This window comes from Lissotriton helveticus, chromosome 2_1, assembly GCF_964261635.1.
Source record: "Lissotriton helveticus chromosome 2_1, aLisHel1.1, whole genome shotgun sequence".
Lineage (NCBI taxonomy): Eukaryota > Metazoa > Chordata > Amphibia > Caudata > Salamandridae > Lissotriton > Lissotriton helveticus.
Genome location: NC_136059.1, coordinates 147688802 through 147712020, shown reverse-complemented (window position 1 = coordinate 147712020; position 23219 = coordinate 147688802). Strand labels below are relative to the sequence as shown.

Genomic DNA, 23219 nt, shown 5'->3' with positions numbered 1-23219 from the left:
CACGCCCCTCTGAGAACAGTGCACGCCCACAAACTAATAATGTGAAGTGTAGTTTGACATGACCACGCCCATGACACGCCCACAAGGGACTACTTTACCCCTAAGGTTCTTTGACCTTTCTAATGTATATGGTGGCCAGCTGTATAGCCTATGTCCATCTGCTGCAACTACCCTTTACAATGGTGTATTGGGTGTTGTGATTGGGGCTGTACTTCTTGAGTTTACCCGCCTCAAAGGTTTCAGCTCTCTCTTTATAATAGTAGTATAGATGTGACACCGCGCTCCCTTGTGTTGAAGACACAAGGGAGCTGCTATAGTGTCTTTCAAAACCCGAGGGATGCGCTTGTTGTTGAATCTTAACTGGAGTGGACGGCTCGCTTTACTGCTGGGGTCACTCAGGGCTCTGGCTTGTAACTTTCCAAGTTGCATCCGAAGGTTCCACGTGATTCATTGTTTATGGGACTGTTTCTCGGGCCCATTATTGTACGCATACGAGAGCGCGTCGTGGCACTTGTGACTCGTGTACTTGGCAGAAGTTCAGTATTTTTAAAAATCCTTATAAGACATTTATAGCACTAAATCCTAAAAGCGAAGTTCAGTTTATTTTTTGTTATCCTTATACAATATTTACAGCACTAAATCCCCAAATGGAAAACTAAGCTCTGTACCATGGTGTCCCTGTATACAGGGTGTTTGAGAAATGGGTGGATTCAGTACGGCTGAACGTAAAAAATAAATAAAAATCATTTTCTTCTTGGAATTTTACTGATGTCATGGTAAGACTTTTAAAGCTTGTAGAAGAAAGGCATGGCCTGTGTGTCTCCCCGTGTGTGCTTTGGGCTGAGGTGCAGATTCTCATCATTCATGGCGTGCGGGTGCTGGCCCGATGTCAAAGACCCAGGGCCCGATTTAGAACTCGGCAGACGGGTCACTCCATCACAGCGGGGATGGATCCCGTCCGACGAAATATAAATCCCATTATATCCTATGGATTTAAATGTTGGCAGATAGGATATCCACCACCGTTGTGACGGAGTGACCCATCCGCCAAGATCGGTTGGGTTGTATATATGGGTAGTAGGGAGTTTTAGGGTTCAGGGATGAGTAGTGTATACGGCTAGTAGGGTTTTTTTTAGGGTTCAGTGAGGTGTGAATTAAAATTAAGGAATAGAAGGTTAAATTAATGTATCTTTAAAGATTGCATTTAATTAAATATATTTAATGTTAATGTGATGTTTATATTTAACTCCATTAATCGTTATGTAAATAAAAAAAATAAAAAAAATATATATATATATATATATATATATATATATATATATTACAATAAGATACATTTTAAGTTTAGATATTTTATATCAAAATATTTATGTAGCAGACACCTCCCAGATGTTTGCCTTATCTGTTTTCTGGCTTTTGAACTCTGTGCACTTTACCCCTTGTCCCTCTCTCAGGAAGCGTGAGTCCATCCTAGGGTGCCGCCCCATGCTTCAATACTCCCCAGGGCCTCCAGAAGTGCCGCCTCACGTTCCCACCTCCCTGCCTGCTCCGCAGGCTTGGCACCCTCGAGCCTCACGTTCCCACCTCCCTGCCTGCTCCGCAGGCTTGGCACCCTCGAGCCTCACGTTCCCACCTCCCTGCCTGCTCCGCAGGCTTGGCACCCTCGAGCCTCATGTTCCCACCTCCCTGCCTGCTCCGCAGGCTTGGCACCCTCGCAGGCTGCTGCCTAATCCTCTCTCTCAGCTTAGCTGCGGCGCCTGCCACATGCTTCAGTGCATCCAGCCCGCCTTTCTTTCTCAGGGCCACGCGCCGGCACTCCTTCCAAACAGGATTACTGTATCCAGTGAATGAAAGTCCGATTTTGGGATGCCCTTCAATGCCTGATCTGCTGTGGTAATTTAATTGACTGTACAGAATGTCACCAGGACAGCAGGCAGCACTGTGAGGGTGGAAAACCCTGGCCTGAGCCAAGGAAAACATCCTCCTTTGCAGCTCCATTCATCTCTAGTAATCCTGTCTTTCAACCTGCGTTTCCTCTTCTTTTCACTTCTTTCGAGTAGTCTTCAAGGAAGGGAGCAAGCCTTGACAGAAATATAAGCGCACGTCTACCATCCATCATGGGACTGCAGGCCAGCTTTGTGTTGAAATCTTCCTGTCCACCCATCGTTCAGGATACTGTTAATGAAATGTCTGACCACGTGACAGCTGGGTGATCCTTGGGACTTTGTGTCCCCACCTCAATCTATAACAAGGGGCACATCCTGGTCTAAGCATCACATGTGGACATAAAACATTTATATGTGCAGTCCCCAATGCTTAGAACATAAGGAAAACACTAACGAGAGAGTATTCCCACAACCCACAAATTCAGCCCAACTGATCAGAACAATTCTGAAATCCCAACAGCACACAAGCTCTCACCCAAAATGGATGATGATCACAAAGTAGAAAGTGAACTGAACCCTTCTGCACATCTCAGATGTATGACCAGAACACCCCTCATCAGCTCCACAACACCCCTCATCAGCGCCACAACACCGCTCATCCGCTCCACAGCACCGCTCATCCGCTCCACAGCACCGCTCATCCGCTCCACAGCACCGCTCGTCCGCTCCACAGCACCGCTCGTCCGCTCCACAGCACCGCTCGTCCGCTCCACAGCACCGCTCGTCCGCTCCACAGCACCGCTCATCAGCTCCACAGCACCGCTCGACGGCTCCACAGCACCGCTCGTCGGCTCCTCAACACCGCTCGTCGGCTCCTCAACACCGCTCGTCGGCTCCTCAACACCGCTCGTCGGCTCCTCAACACCGCTCGTCGGCTCCTCAACACCGCTCGTCGGCTCCACAGCACTGCTCGTCGGCTCCACAGCACCGCTCGTCGGCTCCACAGCACCGCTCGTCGGCTCCACAGCACCGCTCGTCGGCTCCACAGCACCGCTCGTCGGCCCCACAGCACCGCTCCCGTCGGTGCCACAGCACCGCTCACTATCTCCCCCAATCCCGAGGCCCTCCCTCACATAAATGGCAAGAGTCCACCCGCCAAACTTGTGCACATCTCTAGGACTACCACTGGAAATGTTATAAGCAGCAAGGCTAAATAGCCCAGTCGCTTCGGGTACTACGCCCTCCACCTGACTATTACCCTTCCACTATAGACAAAACCTCACACTCCATTCTGAAGTGGATATTGAACACACATAGGAGGCGCCTACAGACTGTTAATGCAAACACCGGCAAAGGAGCACCATGCCAGTTCTTTCTCCCTTCAACCTCTCAATATGAATGTTTTTTTGACTAAAGATTCTCTGGACCACAAATGCTCTCCAACACTAGAGGACGTAAGCTCCCTCCTTCGTCTACAACGCTTAAGTCCTCCTGAATTGCATATCCTATTCTCAAACGTCTGCAGATTATCCTCCAAACTCTACTCCTTTGAGGTGAAAACTAGGCTGATATCCCAGCCAGTACACTTTTTTACTTTGCAATTTCCATGATGGTCCCAGGTACTAAATTTCACCCCTTCATTCAAAACCAAACCACAGACAAATAGTGATGCAAGACCCTGTTGTAACAAAGAACAGACATGCCAAAGCCTCCTCCCATTTGTCTGATACAGATATTGAAGACTTTCTCCGCCAAGACAACTTGTACACTTTATTGCACATCCCCACGGATGTCTCAGACATTCCTAAAAAAACAGTCCATACCAACTTGGAGGATAGCTAACCTTGCCAACCTAATTGTGAACCCAATACCTTTGACATCCATCTCGGTCTGCTCCTATCGTAACTACCTATGGGATAGCTGCAGATCAGCAGTGGAATATAGAGTGGAACTATCAAGCATGGCATGACGCCTCCCAATATGTTACTGACCTACTCCTGCCTCTTAATACTTACTAATTTGCCTGTTTCATACAGAAATAGGTGTTGCATTCCTTTCAATGCAAGCAACCAGAAAAACTGACCAATATTCCTTTAAATGTTTGTAATCCCTTGATAAAACCACAACCCATTCCACTTAATCCATTATCCTCCTGTAGACAACCTGCTATTTGTTGACCAACTCATAAAGATAACAGAACAAATAGTATTAAAATCAGACAACATACTCCTACTTGCATTGTGGGTTGGCTCAGGGCCAAGCTGTAATAACTTCACACAAGGCTACTCGGCACCCAACTATCAGGAAGGATCCATCCTTGATCTTGTGATCTGAGCTGAGGATGTACTCAACTCAGACCCACCCATCCCATGTGGGATTGGTCCCATAACCTCCACTCACCACACAGTTCCCAACCATGAAGAAGATTGTAGATGAACTAGTGAATGCTAATTTGCGGAAGTTTAATGTTGGTAACCTTAGAAATTGTGCTTTAAGTGAAACAGGTGAACTTGGCCTCTGTCGTCCATCTTTAACAGAATTGCATGCCACACCACTTGATTAACTTTACTGTTTCATTCTCTGGTAGACTGAAGAATTACTGTGCTTCACAGAGCAAGCTAAAGACTTTACTCCATGTTCTGAATGAAATTTAATTTTCTCAAGGCTGAGTTAAGCTGTCCCAGAATGAATAACATTATACATAAGTTGTCTCCCCATGTACCTGACGCTCTGAGCACAGAATCCCAGGTAGTATAATAGTGAGAAGTGAACATCCTTGAATGTATTCTGTTACAAATGCTTCTATTAGTTTTGAGCCTCAGGACCATTTACTACTGTAATGAATAAATTAACCTTTTGTTTAAAATTCTATAAGTGTGTGATTTTACATAGTAAGGAGGTGTCCTCCCCGCCCCACTAAGAAGGAGAATATTTATCAATTTTGTCATTGAACTCTCTTGATGAGGTCATGATTCTTTGTATTTTGGGCTTAGCACCTTGAATGAATTTCTATTTGACCAATTGCACATTGTGTCTTTGTACTCTGAATACAAACTTAAGAACTTCACAGCTGGCGTTCTTAAAACTCCAATGTGATAAAGAGATAAGCCATCACTGAACTTCTATTATAGGAGAGACTGGTCCATCGGGGAGCACCAAAATCCGTATAGAACCTACATTGTCCTGGTACAAGAAAATCAACGCACACAGGAGTAAAAAAGAAAAGGTGTGGGTTTGTCCATTGACACTAGCATCCCCAAAACTGAACTGGAACAAAACAAAACATTTGGCTCAGGGTTCTTGAAAAACCATAATAAGGGAGGAAATTGCTCAGCGACACTAACCGCCTTGTCATATATTCTAGATAACTTCTGCAGTCAAAACAAAAGATAAAAAAACAAATCTTTACTACTATAAGCCACCATTATAAGACCCAAAATCAGTCCTAGTGAAAAACAGTCTCAAAAGACCATTTGAAACAGTAAAGCGGAACCCCACCTCTCTCCCTAGCGACCAACCTTGATTAACATAACAAACTTAAAACTGAGATGTTCTCTAAATATTTTGAAGACAAAGAAAACAATCAATCAACTCGGATTCATAAAGTTCTGCTACTCACCCGCAAGGGTATCCAGGGTCTAAGTTCTTGCTGGGATCAGTCGAAGAGCCAGGCCTGGATTCCCTTTCTGAATTGCTGGAGAGAGGATGAAGTTCGGAGGTGAAGGGGAAGGTCGTTTTAGGACTTGGCGGCGGAGTAGGAGAAGAAACATCATCCACTGTAGCTCCGCTGGATGCAGGGAGTGTGTGCGAGGGAGGTGGAGCGCATATAGTGGTTGATATGTGCAGGTTCTTGGTCATAGAGGGCCTTGTAGGCTTGTGTCCGCGTCATGAATTGGCATCTTTTCTGGATGCGTAGCCAGTGGAGGTTCCTGAGGTGGAGGAAGATGTGGGTTTGGGAACGTCGAGGATGAGCCTGGCAACTCCGTTCTCAATCATCTGGAGTCTGTTTAGGAGTTGAGTGGTGATTCCTGCGTAGAGTGTGTTTACTGTAGTCCAGCCGGCTGATGACTAGGGCTTGAAGGACAGTTTTGCTGGGGCTGACAGGGAGCCATCTGTAGATCTTTTGGAGAATGCAGAGGGTGTGGAAGCAGGCGGAGGAGACTACGTTGATCTGGCATATCATTGTGAGTTTGCTGTCCAGTATGATGTTAAGGTTGCAGACGTGGTCTGTCTGTGTGAGTCCGAGTTCGGAGTGCCACTAGGTGTCGTTCCACAGAGAGGTGTTCCCAAAAATCAGCACTTCCGACTTATCTGTGTTTTGATGCTCAGGCAGTTGGTCTTCATCCAGACAGCGACACTCGTCGTGCAGTTGTGAAAGGTGGTCCTGGCGGTGGAGGGGGTCGTCTCAGAGTGAGAGGATTAGCTGGATATTGTCTATGTGGTATATGATGTTGAGGCCATGGGTTCTGATGATGTTGGCCAGGGGCATCATGTAAGCGTTAAACAGGATAGGGTAAGGGATGAACCTTGAGGGACACCGCAGATGGGCTCTGGGGTTCCGAAGTGAAGGTGGTAGGCAGATTCTCTGTTTGTCCTGTGAGGAAGGATACGATCCACTTGAGTTCGTCTCTCTGGATCCCGATGTGGTGTAGTCTCTTGATGAGTGTGTGGTGAAATACGGTGTTGAATCACTACAAAAAAAAAGTATTGAAGTTCCACTAAATCCACAAGACAAGCCGACCCACTTTACAACCTCCCCAACATCGACTTACACCTGGTCCCGGATCAAGAAGGTAACTGTCTGAAATCTCCAGCACCATCCTTTCACTCAGTAACTCTTTTTCCAGCGTCTATTCTCAATTTTACCATTCTGGACCCTTTTAAATAAAGCTTCCAATGAATAATCCCCAATGAGCTAAGAGCTGACCAGGTTATGCCTTTGATAAAAAAAATGGAAATAAATAAAAACAGGGATCGGACCTAGGTTCCGCCATAATATTGCTGTTTTTCAACCTACCCCTCCTGCTGTAGTTCTAGAATCAAGTGGTCCTCAAGTTGTAGAATTACTCGAGGAGAAAAATCTCCTTGAAAATCCCCAGACAGGCTTCAGCAGTGGCTGCAGTACGGAAATTGCAATCTTTACGACCGTGCCCTGTCCCTGCAAGAACAAGTAATCGGGGTTCGAGGGATTTATAAAGACCGTCTGTGTCCAATATAAGCTAGTCCGACACAAAGAAGACTGTGCTACAGCTTACGAGACTTCGCAGACATGAGACACTCTAGGGTTGTGTCCTTGGGACTAAAACAAGACGCGCGGCCGCGAGACACACTCTGTGGTGGGGGTGGGGGGCTGTTAACTAAGGGGGGGGGGGCAGAAGGTAAGCCTGCGAGTGGTTCGCGTGGCAAGGGAAAGCCATAACGGAAAGCCAGATGGCGCCTGATCGGGCACTGAAAGCTGGCAGCTGCGCGCGTGCACAAGCGCGTAACCGCCAGCGCTAGGCCAGCAAAAGCCTGTGGCAGCACTTCTAAAAGCCACTTACTAAATACCTTGCAGCGCATGCGCTGGCTCAGGCGAGACCTACAAAACTGAAGAGATGGCTATACCCACTTTAGGTTCACGATCAGAACCGGTAATTATAAGGTCTAGCACCCGAGTTGGGCGCTTTATAAGTACTTAATACAAATACATCATAGTTGACAGTCTCCTCAGCTTGGAGCAGTTCTGTTCTGTCGTCGTACTGTCACATGCATCCATCTCACTGTCTGCAAAACACTACAGGAAATAATGGGGATTAACAACTGTATTCTCTTCTGGTTCTTGTTGTACTTGGAAAATACAAGTCAACAGATCTATGGTGGTACTTCTCTGATCCCGTTCCTCCAGCCAGGAAAGCTATGAGTGTCCAGCCACTCTCCTTCCCTCGTCAACATTTACATGTATCCTCTGCAGTGCTCGAAATGGAAAAATAGAAGTTCAGGTACTCTGTGCCAGAGTTGCAGGTACTCTGTGCCAGAGTTGCAGGTACTCTGTGCCAGAGTACCTGGTTGTTTCTGAGAAGTGCTGGTATGCTCCAATTAAAAGTATAGCATGTCTCTTGAGAAATGCTGGTGGTACTCTCTCTCAAAATAAAAAAATGCCGGTACTCCGTACGGGACAGTACTGGCCCATTTGAAGCACTGATACTCTGAGCTCACTTCTGAATCAACTGTGTATCTCATTTCACAATTACACAGACAACGCTGAGCTCCATTTGAGAATCTCCAGAGGGATTTAGATGTGACATAAAAAACTGTGTTTGTAAAGAATAAAGTTAGCACCCTAAATGACATTTTCGTGTTAGAATCCTCCCTTTCTGGGCTCTACCGACTGCCCAGTGTCCTTCCGGTGTGCTGTGGGTGCTACGAGCACCGCAGGAGCGGTCTCATACTATGATAAAATGCTCCATTCTCCTGCGGTGCTTCCTCAGCCTTTTCTGAAGCAGCTGCCAGTTTTCAGAAGGCTGTCTGGGCTCCTCCCCTTGCTGAGAGGAAAGCCTAATCAGCCACAACGAAGTAGAAAAATGCAAACAAATATTTGCATACCTAATTAACTTGCCCTTGTTGTTTAATGGAACGAGGGTAATTAACAGCCGTTATTGCCTGCAAGTGCAGACAGTGATACTTTTATTGGAATGTTGAGAGTTCAATTGAAGACAATCCAGTAATCGTTGGTACAGACCTTCCTATCCAACATTCCAGTGTTTTTTTTAATTCTTCTGACATTTTAATTTAGGGTAATCTACCCTCAGTGAGTGGAATGTTCTAACAGCATCAGAGCCCTTCTTCCTTGGGCTGTCCTTGTTAGTAAAGGCCCTTTCATTCGTTGGAAGCCCTTGCCAGCCGCTCAGGACCATTACTTAGGTTCAGGGCCTTTTATAACCAGGTTATCCTTCTGCTGAGGAAGGGATTTAAGGAAGGAAAGGGTGGTTGGGGTGCTGTATGTGTGTGTGTTTCTGTCTCCCCCTCACAATATTGTAAACGTTGGTTACACTGGAGCATGTCCTTGCAGATGTCCTATCTTTGTGTTCTCCTCTAACACTGTGGGAACAGTGTGAATACAGAAGTGTGGTAAAGGGCCCTTCCTCTAGAGCAGTGTTGACCACCCTGTTGGTCACTAGCTGATATTTGGTGGATGGGGAAAGTAAGAGCAATAAATAAAGAGGACTTAAAATTCTGTGTTTGGCTTGTCACATTTGCTAGGTATTCAAAGGCAGAGGTCAAATGTCAGGTTCCTTTATTCTTTTACCATGGGATTAGTGTTTACTTTTCATTCTCTGACTGCAAGGTGAGAGGAGTTTTTATTCAAGTTTGCAATACAGAACAAAATACCTGTAAATGAACATTACGCATCCAGCAGTTAGGACGGCAAAAATAAAGCGTTTCTTGTGTATTTCTGAAGTGTGCTGGAAAGAGATTTTAATATGATCAAAGCAAATCAAGACACTTCCTTGTTTGTGCACAAATGCTATTCACAGAAACAATGCAACTCTGTCACAGTACATACTAATACCAGCTGTTATCTATCACTCTACTTGTATATAAAACTAATCCTGGGCAAAGCACTACGCTACGCTCGCATAGTTTGCGCTATTGCGCACTACGCGAATTGCACGTAGCACAGTGCAAACACACGTAGCATAGTGCAGCGGTCATTTTTTGCTTGCTCGCGGTCCTCAACGACAAGTTGGCGACGGCGAGCAAGCAAAATGACATCCCGGCGAGACTTTTTCCTCGTTCGCGATCAGCAACATCAAGTTGCCGATCGTGAGCATGGAAAATAAACCTCTTGGCGAGCTTCTCAACGTGGGGAGGTCAGATTTCTCATTGCGAGTGGTCTCGTATGCTCGCGACCGCTCGCGATGAGAAAGCTGCCACTCGTGAAAAAATCTACTCGAGCGGCAGTATAAGACATCTCGCACTGTGAAAGATGCCGTTTTCAATGATTGCACAGTGCGGACAAGCATCGGGCACTGTGCAATCATCGCGAACAGGGTACTACGCAGTTTGCGTAGTGCTACGCGTAGCTCGCGAAGTGCACTCTGCGTAGCTTCACGTAGCGCTACTTCTCGAACTACGCCCAAGGTTATATAAAACATGTTGCTGAAGAAAGCCGGTGGCACAATTGTTTTACAGTCCTATCATCTTAGGAAGGGGCAGTAGAATTCGTGGCCTTAGCTTTTCAGGAGTTTCGCAGCAGGTTCAAGATCTTTTCAGAGCTTCTCGTTGCTCAAAGGTGTGTGATTTCTGATATTTTATCTCTTTTAATGCACTTCACTGCTTGGTTTTACTTGCGAGAAAGTGTCACGCTAAGTGTCATACATTTGGACGGTGAATGTCACCCATAAGTACACTGAACCCATGGAAATGTCCCTCATAAGGAATCTGAAAACTTGGCAGTTATGAAAGGTGTGTCGCTCAAATCAGGATGTGTTAAAAAAATATTTTGCTGCAGTTCCAAATCATTTTAGAAATACCATAATCATGGAATGGATTGTCAGAGGTTCCTATTATGTGCTCAGTTGTTTTTATGAATCCATATCAATATTTAGTGAGATGTGGTTGTCTTAATTTCTGGGTATGTAGCCCGACTTGTTTAAATACGGGTTTAATGTTTTTTTTCGTTTTGGTTTTTTAATCTGTTTTGTTTTATTGTAATTGATTTTTAAAATCTGTTTAATGAAGAACCACCCACCTACCTCTTCCAAGTTTAAATGACCCCTTTGTTCCCTTCTTTGACTAAGTTCCCACCCTCCTACTCGAGAGTCCTCCTGCCTTCCCTCCCGGCACTCTGGTGGTGCCTTTTGTTGTACATCAGGATTGGTCATTAGTTGGTTTTGTGAAATATCAAGGATATAGGTGGGCTTTACATGGCAGCATATTGTGGACTATAGGCAGTGCGGATGGTTACAGAAAGTAGGGCGTATGCCTCAAGGAATAGAGGTTACCAAAGACAGGCCGTACAAAGCGGTGGAGGTATCTACATAGATACCATCTCTGTTCGAAGGCCGTGTAATAGGGAATCTGGGGGTTTGTTGTTACCACATTTCCTGGAGGTTATTCACAGTATCCCTTGATGACCTTTATTGGCTTCTGGTAGGCTGGAGAGGCGCAGTATGTAGTGCTTCTGATTTTTTAGGGTGGTCTTGAATACGGAAATTTGCTTTAGAGGCTTATCCATCTATGGGTCCCAGTGGGCGGGTCTTCGCAAGCAGGAGCTGCTCCATCCAGCTTCATGGTAGTGGTGGAAGGAAAGATGGAAGTTTGTTGAGAATGAGTTAGCTGAGGTTATCATTTTTAAAATCTATGTCCTTATCTCAATATAGTGGTTTCATTCCTATATAGCAATTAAATGAGCCAACATCCATCGATGCACGAGCTCGCGATCTTATGTGCAATACAATAGGGGCTGTGTGTTCAGCTTTGACTCCAGATACCCTTGATAGGAATCTTTTACCCCCAAGCAGAGGCGGCTCCTCCATAGGGGCATGGGGGCGTCGCCCCACTGCTTTCTCGCAATGCGAGAAGCAAAAATATCAAGTGGTAAAACTACCATTTTATGCTTCTGGCCTGGTTGGGGCCGGGCGGGTGGGTAGTCTTTCTCGAAGGACGTGTGGGAGTGGCTTGCCCACTGTTGTGGGTACTGACTGTTTGGGCGTCCCTAGGTCCAACCAACCCAGTCATGCTCACTCTCCCTTTTTAGGTCCCGCCTTAGCCAGTGCATGCGCTGTGCTCTGGCGAGACTTTTAGTAAGGGCTTCAGAAAATGCTACCACTGTGTCCTAGAGCTTGAGTGCATGTGCACGGGCTCGTGCTTACGAGCAGAGGCGCCATATGGCTTTCCTCTCTCGTCATGGGTGATCGGCTTTCAAGATACGAGAACTTTCTTTCACATTCCTGAAGCCGATAGCTTCCTTCTTCTGTTTCATTTGAGGGTGAAACCGTCCTCATGATGGCGCTGTTGGGCTGCAGAAATGTACAAGATCTGCGAATAACTTGTAATGTGCCTTTAATCTTTCACTTTTGAGTGCCTTCTGATCAAAGTAGTGTTTTCGAAATTATAGTGGATTTACCTCTGAGGTGCGCATCACTGAAGCCCCAGATTGACTGAAATGTATTGCATTCAAAGTAATATAGAACATCATGCATATAAATGTATACGCCCTGCAGCGCCCGCTGCTAATCCACTAACTGGACGGATCAGGTGTGCTTCCAAATCGCCTCACCCTTGACATGGAACAGCCTGGCACCTTCTAGCACTGAGGAACATCCCACTCTCTCAATGCACCTCCATTTGAATCCGCAGGGACCCTGCTATTCCAGTCCTGACCCCCTCACACGTCCTCAGCTCTGCCTGCGCATTTCAATCTTCTTGGCCTGCAGGCTGCAGCACAAGTTGGCATTTTAACACCGAGGAGAGTTCTCGGCCTGTGCATGAATCCACTGCTGCCATGCCACTACTGAAGTACGTGGGGGGTGCCAAGTTGCCACCTACGGGCAGGTCATCCTGACTCCACGCCGCCGAGGTTTCCTCTGAGGTCCTTATGTCATGTCTTTGGCATTTACTGAACTCCCTTCTGCCATTTATTTGTCCCCATGGCGGTTCTGGAGCCTGGGCCCGTGTATAGACGCGTACCCCGCCTTCCGGCAACTGTGCTGCTGCCTTCATGCCATATTACAAGATTTTGGGCTCAATCCCGGGTGTCTGTTGCTGCCACTGCTCCCTTAGGGCTCCGTTGCTCGCTTATGACCCCTACTAGCGGCTGCCTACTCCCTTGTGAGCTTCATCGCAGCAGGGCTCTCCTGCACCCTTTTGGGCCTTGATTTATGAACAGTTTTAAAAGAAGCACGATCACTCTTGCTTCCAAAACGGGATGTAATTAATTTACTTTCTGTTTTGGAAGCAAGAGTGGCATGCTTCGTTTAAAACGGTTTATTATGTTCCCCAAAATTGTTTTTCCAGTAAGATGATACGCAGTGCCTGCCTCGCTCAAGAAAGATGGCTTCTGCCTTATTTGGGTTACAGTCAGTCCGTGCCCATCTAGTTGGAGAGTTTACATTTGGTATCATTTGCGAACCTTCACTGCTATTACATTATGTATTTGCGGTGAATCGTTAGCATAGTAGTTAAGAGAGGAATAGGCAAGAAAGGAGTAATAAGTGTAGGACTAATTAGAAATATCATTTGGTGTAATCATTTGGACTAAAATAAAGTCCCAAATAGTTGGGCAGGGTTGCTTAATATTACCATAAGCGTTGCGCGGGAGAGGACGGTTGTTTCCCTTACAAGTCAGTCCTGGAGAAACGGGGCTCCGTGGCTCTCCAAGGTACAAAGTATGGGTAGGAGTGAGGCGTCACCTGCGTAATAAAGGTGGCCATTAGCCAAAATAATTAGGCATAAAAACTACGATAGCATTCCTAATTGAAAGGACCAAAACACACTTACTTACGCTTATGGTAATATTAAGTAACCCTGCCCAACTTTTTGGGACTTTATTTTAGCTTTTTTAGTTTGTAGTCGGGTACTGATACACTGCCCTTCTTTTTTAGGTGCCCCCAGCCCCGTTCACTTCGCACCTGTCCTGAGGAAGACCCCGATAGTAAGGTTCAAGAGACCTACGGAATAGGGGTCGAAACGTCGACGACTTTAGAACAACTGCCAATACCCAATCGATAGTGATAAATAGACTGTGACCTTATGTGTTATATGGCAAATATGTATATAGTATGTGGACTTTGCCTATCCGGTATATGACCAATATATACCAGAACTGTTTGTGATATTTTGTCACCACCACAAAACTTTCTTTCCCATCACTTACTATCTTACACTCCCTCCCCCTTCCTCTGGGCACCACTCATGTGAATTTGATACCTTGTTAGGTTTTTCTCATGATATTTATCTTCAAAAAATGCATATCCCCAATGTTATTAAATAACATTGGACGAAAATTATTGTTTTCTCTTCCATTCGATACTGCTGTCAAGATTCTTTATTTGTGTACTTCTTTCCCCTCCATGTGAAAGCCATTAATACACTGGGACCATTTTGATATATACCGTCTAGTACCCAGGTCCCAGTGACTCCGGGTTTACCCTTTCCCTGTAACTCCTTTTTTATGGGCCCAGCAAGAGTCTTAAATAAGAAAGCCCAGTACCCGCCTGCACGAGGTGGTGCAGATGGAAAGCAGACAACGTGCAGGCGCTGCTAAAAGTGTCTCAGTGTTTGGAAATTACACCCGGACCAGTTTAGCACATTTAGCTGGGACACTTTTTTACGCAGGGTGTTAACCCTGAGAAAAGAGTAAGTGGGTGGTGTCCACCCGCGTGTACCCCGACTCGTGCCCTGACTCAATTGTTCCTCGAAATCTGCTGTCCTGCAACTTACTGGCCGAACCGACAGCAGTAAGTCGGTACGCAGGAGAACAGAACTTGAAACTTCACCCAGAAGACGCACATATACAAATATTGGAATTCATAGAATATATGGTGCCCCCATATAACAAAACACGACAACGAGTGCATGCGGCATTATATTACAACTTCCAAGCTACAACATACTGTGCCAAGATTTGTTTCCACTATCTTGTAGCAGTACATTAAAAAAATGGTTGCCGCTTTATGACGCATTTGTCATCAATGTATTGCTGTCGCGTTATGACACTTGCGTGGCCATACAGGATGACTCAATAGATAAAGAGAAAAAAGCGTATCTTTTTGCCGAAGCTGGACCGCAGCAGCAAAAAGCATCGGGAAAGCAAATCGGTCAGCACTGGCAGCCATAAGCGAGAGCTAAGGGAGTTTCTAGAGTAAGTTTCTGAGTTTTTCGAGGGTTCGGAGTTATTAATCACTACTCTGACACGACCAATCTGACCTAAACTCGATCTGCTGCCTCCCTTTTACTGCTTTAGCGCAGTTTATGGGAGTGCTCATATGGGACAACCATCTGTGACTTAGACAAGTTTAACATTACGTGTCCTTTGTGTTGCTACATTGTGCAGCTCTGCCCTTGCATCGCCAATGCCCCAGACCCTATTATGTTAGTGCCCCCCAACTCCTTCATGTAGTTGCTGCCCTGTTGGTTACAGCCACATGGTCACTGGCCTTAACCTGTGCTGAGAGATGCAGCCACAGTGCTGCTCATAGCTCCCAGAAGCAGTGAGTCCTACCAGTCCATGCTGCTGCGTAGTCAGTGGTTAAGGAGCTCTGGGCTGAGCGGATTATACTTTACGTTGGTGCGGTAAAATTATGTATGTATATATTTTTTTATTGGATGACATCCCTTCGGGTACCGGGAATAACATTTCCCCTGACTCCAGGGAGCTCCCTGCAGTTAGAGGTGGTCGAGCCAGGGCTTGGCTGAAAGTGCCTAAATACGAGCATAGCCAGCAACAACAACAAATATGAAGAATAGAATAGAATAGAATAGAAATAGATTTATTGAGCGCGGTTGCTGCCCAAGGGTGTCCAAGCGCTGAGATACGAATTGGAGAGACCTGCTGAGTGACAGATTAGTGCTCGGAGGCTTTGGCAAATAATAAAGTCTTCAACTTTTTACGGAATGAGAGCAGGTCCGGGTTGGAACGGAGTGAGAGGGGGAGGGTGTTCCAAAGTTTAGCTGTGTTCAGTGAGAACAGCCTACCCCCGGATCTGGCTCTCTTCACTCTAGGAACCACTGCCAGGAAAGCCTCAGTGGAGCGGAGGTTCCTGTTTGGGTGGTAGGGGATGACAAGGTTGCTGTTAATTGCGGGTCCTGTTTTCCAAAAGGCCCGGTGCGCAATGCACAGCGCCTTGAATGTCACCCTGTGCTTGACTGGTAGCCAGTGAAGGCTTTTTAATGCAGGTCTGGCTGACTGGGCTCGTGGAATCAGTAGCAGGGTGCGTGCTGCGCAGTTCTGCACCACCTGGAGTTTCCGGAGAGTCATCTCGGGAGCCCCTACATATAGGGCATTGTTTGAGTCCAGGCGGGACTGGATGAGGCCTTGTACTGCCACTTTCTTGGCTTCTAGAGGAAGAAGTGGAAGAACTTTCCTTAAAGTTTTAAGGATGCCAAAGCAGGTGGCGGACAGCTTAGTAGCCTGGGTGGAAAAGGAAAGCTTCCTGTCCAGCCACACTCCCAGGCTCTTGACGCTTTCCTTGGGGGTAGGGTGAGTGCCCAGGGCTTGGGGCCATAGGGAAATGAAAGGTATCGGCGAGGCTGGGCCCAGCAGCAAGAGCTCCGTTTTGTCTCCATTCAGTTTAAGGGAGGAGCTGGTCATCCACTCCTTAACATCTTCCAGGCAGCTCCGCAGGCCTCCATGGAGTTGACTGATGTTCTCTCGGGCCAATGACACCACTAGCTGAGTGTCGTCGGCGTACGACACAATTTTGATGCCGTACGGTTCGACGATCCCAGCCAGTGGTCTCATGTAGACATTGAATAGCACAGGGCTCAAAGAAGAGCCCTGTGGTACTCCACATCTGAGAGGCTTGCTGGTTGATATTATGTCGTCATCGAAGATCTGAAATGATCTATCGGACAGGAAGGAGTCGAACCACCTTAGAGCGTCGCCTGAGACTCCGATGTCCCGGAGACGGTTCAGCAAGGTGGCATAGCTGACCGTATCGAAGGCGGCGCTTAGATCAAGGAGGATCACTGCCACTGATCCTCCCTGATCCAGAACCCTTCGGGATTCCTCGGCGACCGCTAGTAAGGCAGTTTCGGTGCCATGTTTCGGCCTGAAACCTGTCTGGGAGACATCCAGTAGGGAGTGATTTTCAATGAACTGGACCAGCTGGGCATTTATGTATTTTTCCAACACCTTGCCAACCCAAGGGAGGAGTGAAATGGGGCGATAGAAGATCCTGTTCAAGACGACACTAAGAACTTTTTCTAGATGTCTTTGTATGCTTTTCTATATGCAAAAGACACAATTGATGGACTGAATGTTGGACAATGCAAAAATTCACCCCCAGTCACAAGGATCTGAGTTTAATCCATCATTCTTTTGCTCATCACACCACCCCAGTTTGGACCCAGCCATATGCAAATCATTCTTGACCCTGTTCAAGACGCTGAGGGGAGGGGTGCCGCTACTGCTTGAAGAGCCAGGTCTTGAGGAGCTTTCTGAAGGTGAGCAGGTCTTGGGTCTGCCGCAGATGGGTGGGGAGGGTGTTCCAGGTCTTGGCGGCGAGGAAGGGGAAGGATCAGTGTTGTACATATCTGTGTGTGTGCGTGTGTGTGTGTGTGTGTGTGTGTGTGTGTGTGTGTGTGTGTGAAAGCAGAGTATAATGTAAATATGTGTGAGACGTTGTGTGTAATATCAGTCGTAAAGCAAGCATTGGTAGAGCTTTAGGTCTGATTTTATTACAGTAAACCGTGCTAATAGCACTTGTGCGTGAATGTGTATGCACGCCTTGTCACAGTGAATGATGAGGCAGCAGGATTTTAAAACCCGTCCTGCAATCGTTGCACTAAGGGACAGTCTGGAACCCTTGATATTTATGATTGCTGATGATTCAAGCTTGCCAATGAGACCCTGATATGCTATTTCACTGCATGACCCCTTCCCTTCGAAGCAAATGTTCTGCCTTTAATATGCGAATAGCATTTTGCGTTTCCTTTTTTGCGTGTGTTAGCGCATTAAAGCCAGATCAATTGGCTTTGCCAATGCTTGCATTGCCAGCAACAGGAATAACATTTCTAGACTCCATTTTAAAATGTGTGTGAGAGAAAAATCCTGAAGCAAACTATCACTTTCAACTAATCGATCAGGATTTATAAAGTGCTGTAAATCACCCATGAGGGTCTCCAGATGCTGGAGTTGCTAGCTGCTTCACGGAGAAAGCAGTGAAAAACAAGGCGAAAGCAGGGAAAAACATCCAGAGAGATAAAACGGGGGAATAGATGGAGAAAGCAGTTAAAAACGAGGCAAAAGCAGGATATAGCACTCAGTAAAACGGGAGGAAGCAGAGCAGTGCAGCAGCACAGGAGAGCTGGGCCTGGAACAATATGGAGGTATGCGGCAGAGGCCAGTGGGTGTGGCTTTTATATGCTAGTGCATGCTGACAGCGTTTGCATGCATTACCATATTAAACAGAGACCTATTGGCCTTGCAAGTGGTTGTTTTATGAAGAGTGCCTTCCCCCCCCCGCCCCCCCACCCCCCCAAAAGGAATCCAGAGCTTGGTGCCTATTAACAAAGGATGCACTTTGGGATATCCACGACCCCTGCTCGTGTATAGGGCTCTAGATGTAGCATACCTGTGCCTTTGAAGTGTAAACACGAGGAATCCGTCGTCCGCTCTGGCGCTGTGAGAAGAGGCGATGCCGTGTCTCCATAGAGTGCACTTGCATGCCTTTATCGCCACCTGCTGGTGAAGATCCAGTACTGTCGCGAGAGTCTTTCTTAGAGAGAGCCCTGTGTTGTTTGTGTTCTAGCTTCACTTGTATATTGACAGAGCTGTAAAGTGGTACACCTGTTCAGCAGTGCTGCCCACTTATCTCTCTTCTTCTGCCTCCCTTGTCTCTTAGGACTTCGGCTTGGACGTGCAGACCTTCCGGAACATGGTGAACGCCGACTGCCCGTCCGCCTTCCTGCTGCTGGCTTTCCACTGCTGCAATGTAAGTGTGACTGAGCGGTGCTCTTCAGAGTGCATCAGCGTAGCCCCCTCACGTGGCACTTATAAGAAGGGGGCGCGTGGAGGTACTGGGGGAAAACAAGGATAAGTGTATAGGACAGCCGGAGTGGAGAAAGCAAAGTGCGCATGTCAGTTTGGCCAGCCTGAGACGGCCTGCCAAACTGACATGCTGGCGGCTTACAAGTGCACATACCACTCCTTCCACCTCCCATGGATCGCCCCACCCCGCCCCTCCCTGCATTCGCAGCTAAAAGATAAACCAATAGTAAGATATTGTTTTTTCTTTTTTTAGCTGCTTGCCCTAAGCCAGTGGGGCGACGCTCCTTTGCCATTTTGGAGGAGCCGCCGCTGCTGTTGGCATTGCCAATGGTTCTTAGCCCCTCTGCACAGCGTCCTCAATGCACACGCTGCTACAAAATGCCGGTTCAGCTTATCAGTCGAGTTGAATTGGGCAGGGTGTTTGTGGAAGCAACAGTGTGGTTGGAAGCAACACCAGGGATGGCAGGAGGACACGGATGTGAAAGAGGGACGGCAGGGGGACACAGCAGCAACAATTGGAAGTGCAGGCAGCGAATGCAATACAGAAAAGCACACATGTTTAGGACAGCACAGAGGTGCAGGGAGAAGCTGGCAGGGACATGCAGCAGTACGACAGGGTAGAGAAGAACACGAGGAAGATGACCCAAAAACACATGCACTCTCTGTGATTGCTCACATAAAAAGAATAATGTAGTTCCCGGACATTTAGCACAGAAACTAAGCAAACACACACGGAGAACGGGCAGTGCTCCATGGGAGGGACGTGAGATTGATATGCCTGGATACGAATAGGAATCAGACAAATGAAAATAATTATAAAAGCCAACTATTGGTAAGCGGTGGGCGAGCTCCAAGCCCCTCTATGATCATGGTAAACCACAATATGCCTCGCAACAGTCAGCAAATGCAGTGCCTAGTAGGCTAGACATAAACACAAATTCAGATTTATGGGAACTTTCCTTCGTGTTCCTGTCTCCACTTGCCAAGATCTCCAGCTAGAAACAGGGCAGTAGCCAAAGATGGGTTATTAAAGGAAATCCATTGCAGCACTTAGGTTGCAATATAGATGGCCCTCCTCCCACCAGGAGAAAAGTATGTATTGTTAAGAGTCCTACAAAGATATAATACTATTATGTACCATAACTTATACGATTGACAAATTTACAAGTGCAGTAGAGACAGTTACACCATACCAGATGGTTGTCAGGGACCGATTGTAACCCAGTTGTAGCTCTTTCATAAATCAAGGAACCTGTTTTGACGAGGCCCATTTACTTGCTTGCTTCAGGTTTTGTTCGGGTTCCATTACGAAGCTGATGAAGGTTTAAGGTTTTGGCCCCCCTGTGTATATTTATTCTTCTTTAGAGGCCGAGTTTTTTATCCAACCTGTCCAAGATCTTTGAGTCGGTGCGTTGATTCTGCTTTTGTAGCAGAGGATGCGTCGGTTCCGATAGCGCAAACTCCTTATGCCCACTTTCAAGGGTTTAGGACTAGGGTGGCACCTCTTGGTGGGGCTCACCGCTTGCATGGCCCAGGTGTAGGTGCAGGAGGGATGGAAGTCTTATGTCCCTGAGACTTCAGGCCATTGGAGTCACTCTGGGTTAAATTGATTGCAGGTCTGGTCGTTCTCATTCAACCAGGGGAACAGCAGGCAGAAGGGTAGCTCAGCAAGGCTGGAGTCCTGCAAAGCAGCAGTACAGCAGAGTAACAGTCCTTCAGCAGGACAGCAGTTCTTTTCCTGGCAAATTCTTCACAGATCCACAAGTGTACTGAAGTGGTGTCAGAGTTCCAGTACTTATATCTAGTTGTTCCTTTGAAGTGGAGTCTTTGAGGTACATAGAGGTACTCCCTTACTCCCCTGACTCCAGACTCATTACAGGGGGTATGCAGCCCTTTGTGTGGGGACAAGACACAGCCTATTCAGTGGTAAGTGTGAGAATATGTCCTCCTCCCTCCCATCCTGCCCAGGATATCCCATCAGGATGTAGCTGGCCTATCAAGTCACACCTAGGCTCACTTTCTGTGAGGCTGTCTAGGGGAAAATGCACAAAGCCTAGCTATTACCCTCCACAGGCGTGTATCGGAGACAGACAGCAGGCACCCAATGGCTAAAGTAATAAAATGTTAACTTAATACAAATTGCTCTTTTAGAACTGCAATTTAAAATCCAACTGCACCACAAGTTGTGATTCTAAATTGTGAGTTCAGAGACACCAAACTTGAAAAGTCTATCTCTTCACATTTGGGAATTACACTTAAATATGTAATAAGTTAAGCCCAATGTTATCCTATGGGAGAGATCTGCCTTGCAGTAGTGAAAAACAAATGTAAGAGTTTTTCACTACCAGTGCATGCAACACTTAAATAGTGCATGCCTTACTTTTTACATACATTACAATCTGCCCTCTGGGTTTTCCAGGGGCTACCCTATTTAAAAAGGAAACGGTTAGGTTGAAATGGCAGTGTAAACTGCACATACAGGCTCTGCAATGGCAGACCTGAGACATGGCTACAGGGCTTCTTAAGTGGGTGGCACAAGCAGTGCTGCAGGCCAATTAGAGAGGTGTTACCTCGAAACCGGTCCGGTCCTCGGATGCTTGATTCCGGTCTGGGAAAGATATGGCTGTTGTAGTTCGGACTGGACTGTTCCCATGGGGCAACAGGGTCAGAGCTGATTTGCATAAAGCCATTATCTGACCCAGGGTGGTGTGGAGTGCAAAAAAACGATGGATTTGGGCCCAGATCTTTTGACTGGGGGAGTGTGTGACATTGATCCACATTCAGTCCATCACTTGTTGTTTTTTGCAATTGCCGCCCTAAGTGCGCTGGGGATGCCCAGACGTGGGTCCCAGGCACTCCACACCACTTGGAGTCAAGCTAGCCGGGCTGAAGAGAGGTGTTACCTCGAAACCGGTCCGGTCCTCGGATGCTTGATTCCGGTCTGGGAAAGATATGGCTGTTGTAGTTCGGACTGGACTGTTCCCATGGGGCAACAGGGTCAGAGCTGATTTGCATAAAGCCATTATCTGACCCAGGGTGGTGTGGAGTGCAAAAAAACGATGGATTTGGGCCCAGATCTTTTGACTGGGGGAGTGTGTGACATTGATCCACATTCAGTCCATCACTTGTTGTTTTTTGCAATTGCCGCCCTAAGTGCGCTGGGGATGCCCAGACGTGGGTCCCAGGCACTCCACACCACTTGGAGTCAAGCTAGCCGGGCTGAAGAGAGGTGTTACCTCGAAACCGGTCCGGTCCTCGGATGCTTGATTCCGGTCTGGGAAAGATATGGCTGTTGTAGTTCGGACTGGACTGTTCCCATGGGGCAACAGGGTCAGAGCTGATTTGCATAAAGCCATTATCTGACCCAGGGTGGTGTGGAGTGCAAAAAAACGATGGATTTGGGCCCAGATCTTTTGACTGGGGGATGTGTGACATTGATCCACATTCAGTCCATCACTTGTTGTTTTTTGCAATTGCCGCCCTAAGTGCGCTGGGGATGCCCAGACGTGGGTCCCAGGCACTCCACACCACTTGGAGTCAAGCTAGCCGGGCTGAAGAGAGGTGTTACCTCGAAACCGGTCCGGTCCTCGGATGCTTGATTCCGGTCTGGGAAAGATATGGCTGTTGTAGTTCGGACTGGACTGTTCCCATGGGGCAACAGGGTCAGAGCTGATTTGCATAAAGCCATTATCTGACCCAGGGTGGTGTGGAGTGCAAAAAAACGATGGATTTGGGCCCAGATCTTTTGACTGGGGGAGTGTGTGACATTGATCCACATTCAGTCCATCACTTGTTGTTTTTTGCAATTGCCGCCCTAAGTGCGCTGGGGATGCCCAGACGTGGGTCCCAGGCACTCCACACCACTTGGAGTCAAGCTAGCCGGGCTGAAGAGAGGTGTTACCTCGAGTCCGGTCCTCGGATGCTTGATTCCGGTCTGGGAAAGATATGGCTGTTGTAGTTCGGACTGGACTGTTCCCATGGGGCAACAGGGTCAGAGCTGATTTGCATAAAGCCATTATCTGACCCAGGGTGGTGTGGAGTGCAAAAAAACAATGGATTTGGGCCCAGATCTTTTGACTGGGGGAGTGTGTGACATTGATCCACATTCAGTCCATCACTTGTTGTTTTTTGCAATTGCCGCCCTAAGTGCGCTGGGGATGCCCAGACGTGGGTCCCAGGCACTCCACACCACTTGGAGTCAAGCTAGCCGGGCTGAAGAGAGGTGTTACCTCGAAACCGGTCCGGTCCTCGGATGCTTGATTCCGGTCTGGGAAAGATATGGCTGTTGTAGTTCGGACTGGACTGTTCCCATGGGGCAACAGGGTCAGAGCTGATTTGCATAAAGCCATTATCTGACCCAGGGTGGTGTGGAGTGCAAAAAAACGATGGATTTGGGCCCAGATCTTTTGACTGGGGGAGTGTGTGACATTGATCCACATACAGTCCATCACTTGTTGTTTTTTGCAATTGCCGCCCTAAGTGCGCTGGGGATGCCCAGACGTGGGTCCCAGGCACTCCACACCACTTGGAGTCAAGCTAGCCGGGCTGAAGAGAGGTGTTACCTCGAAACCGGTCCGGTCCTCGGATGCTTGATTCCGGTCTGGGAAAGATATGGCTGTTGTAGTTCGGACTGGACTGTT

General features: G+C 47.3%; 1 protein-coding gene across 1 annotated transcript in view; it reads left to right on the top strand.

Moving 5' to 3' along the window:
• TESK1 (testis associated actin remodelling kinase 1) overlaps window positions 1-23219 on the top strand; it is a 493128-nt gene that overhangs the window by 454091 nt on the left and 15818 nt on the right. Inside the window, exon 8 of the mRNA XM_078674640.1 lies at window positions 18434-18523. Within this exon, the coding sequence (XP_078530766.1) occupies window positions 18434-18523 (90 nt within the window). The remainder of the gene's footprint in view (window positions 1-18433; window positions 18524-23219) is intronic.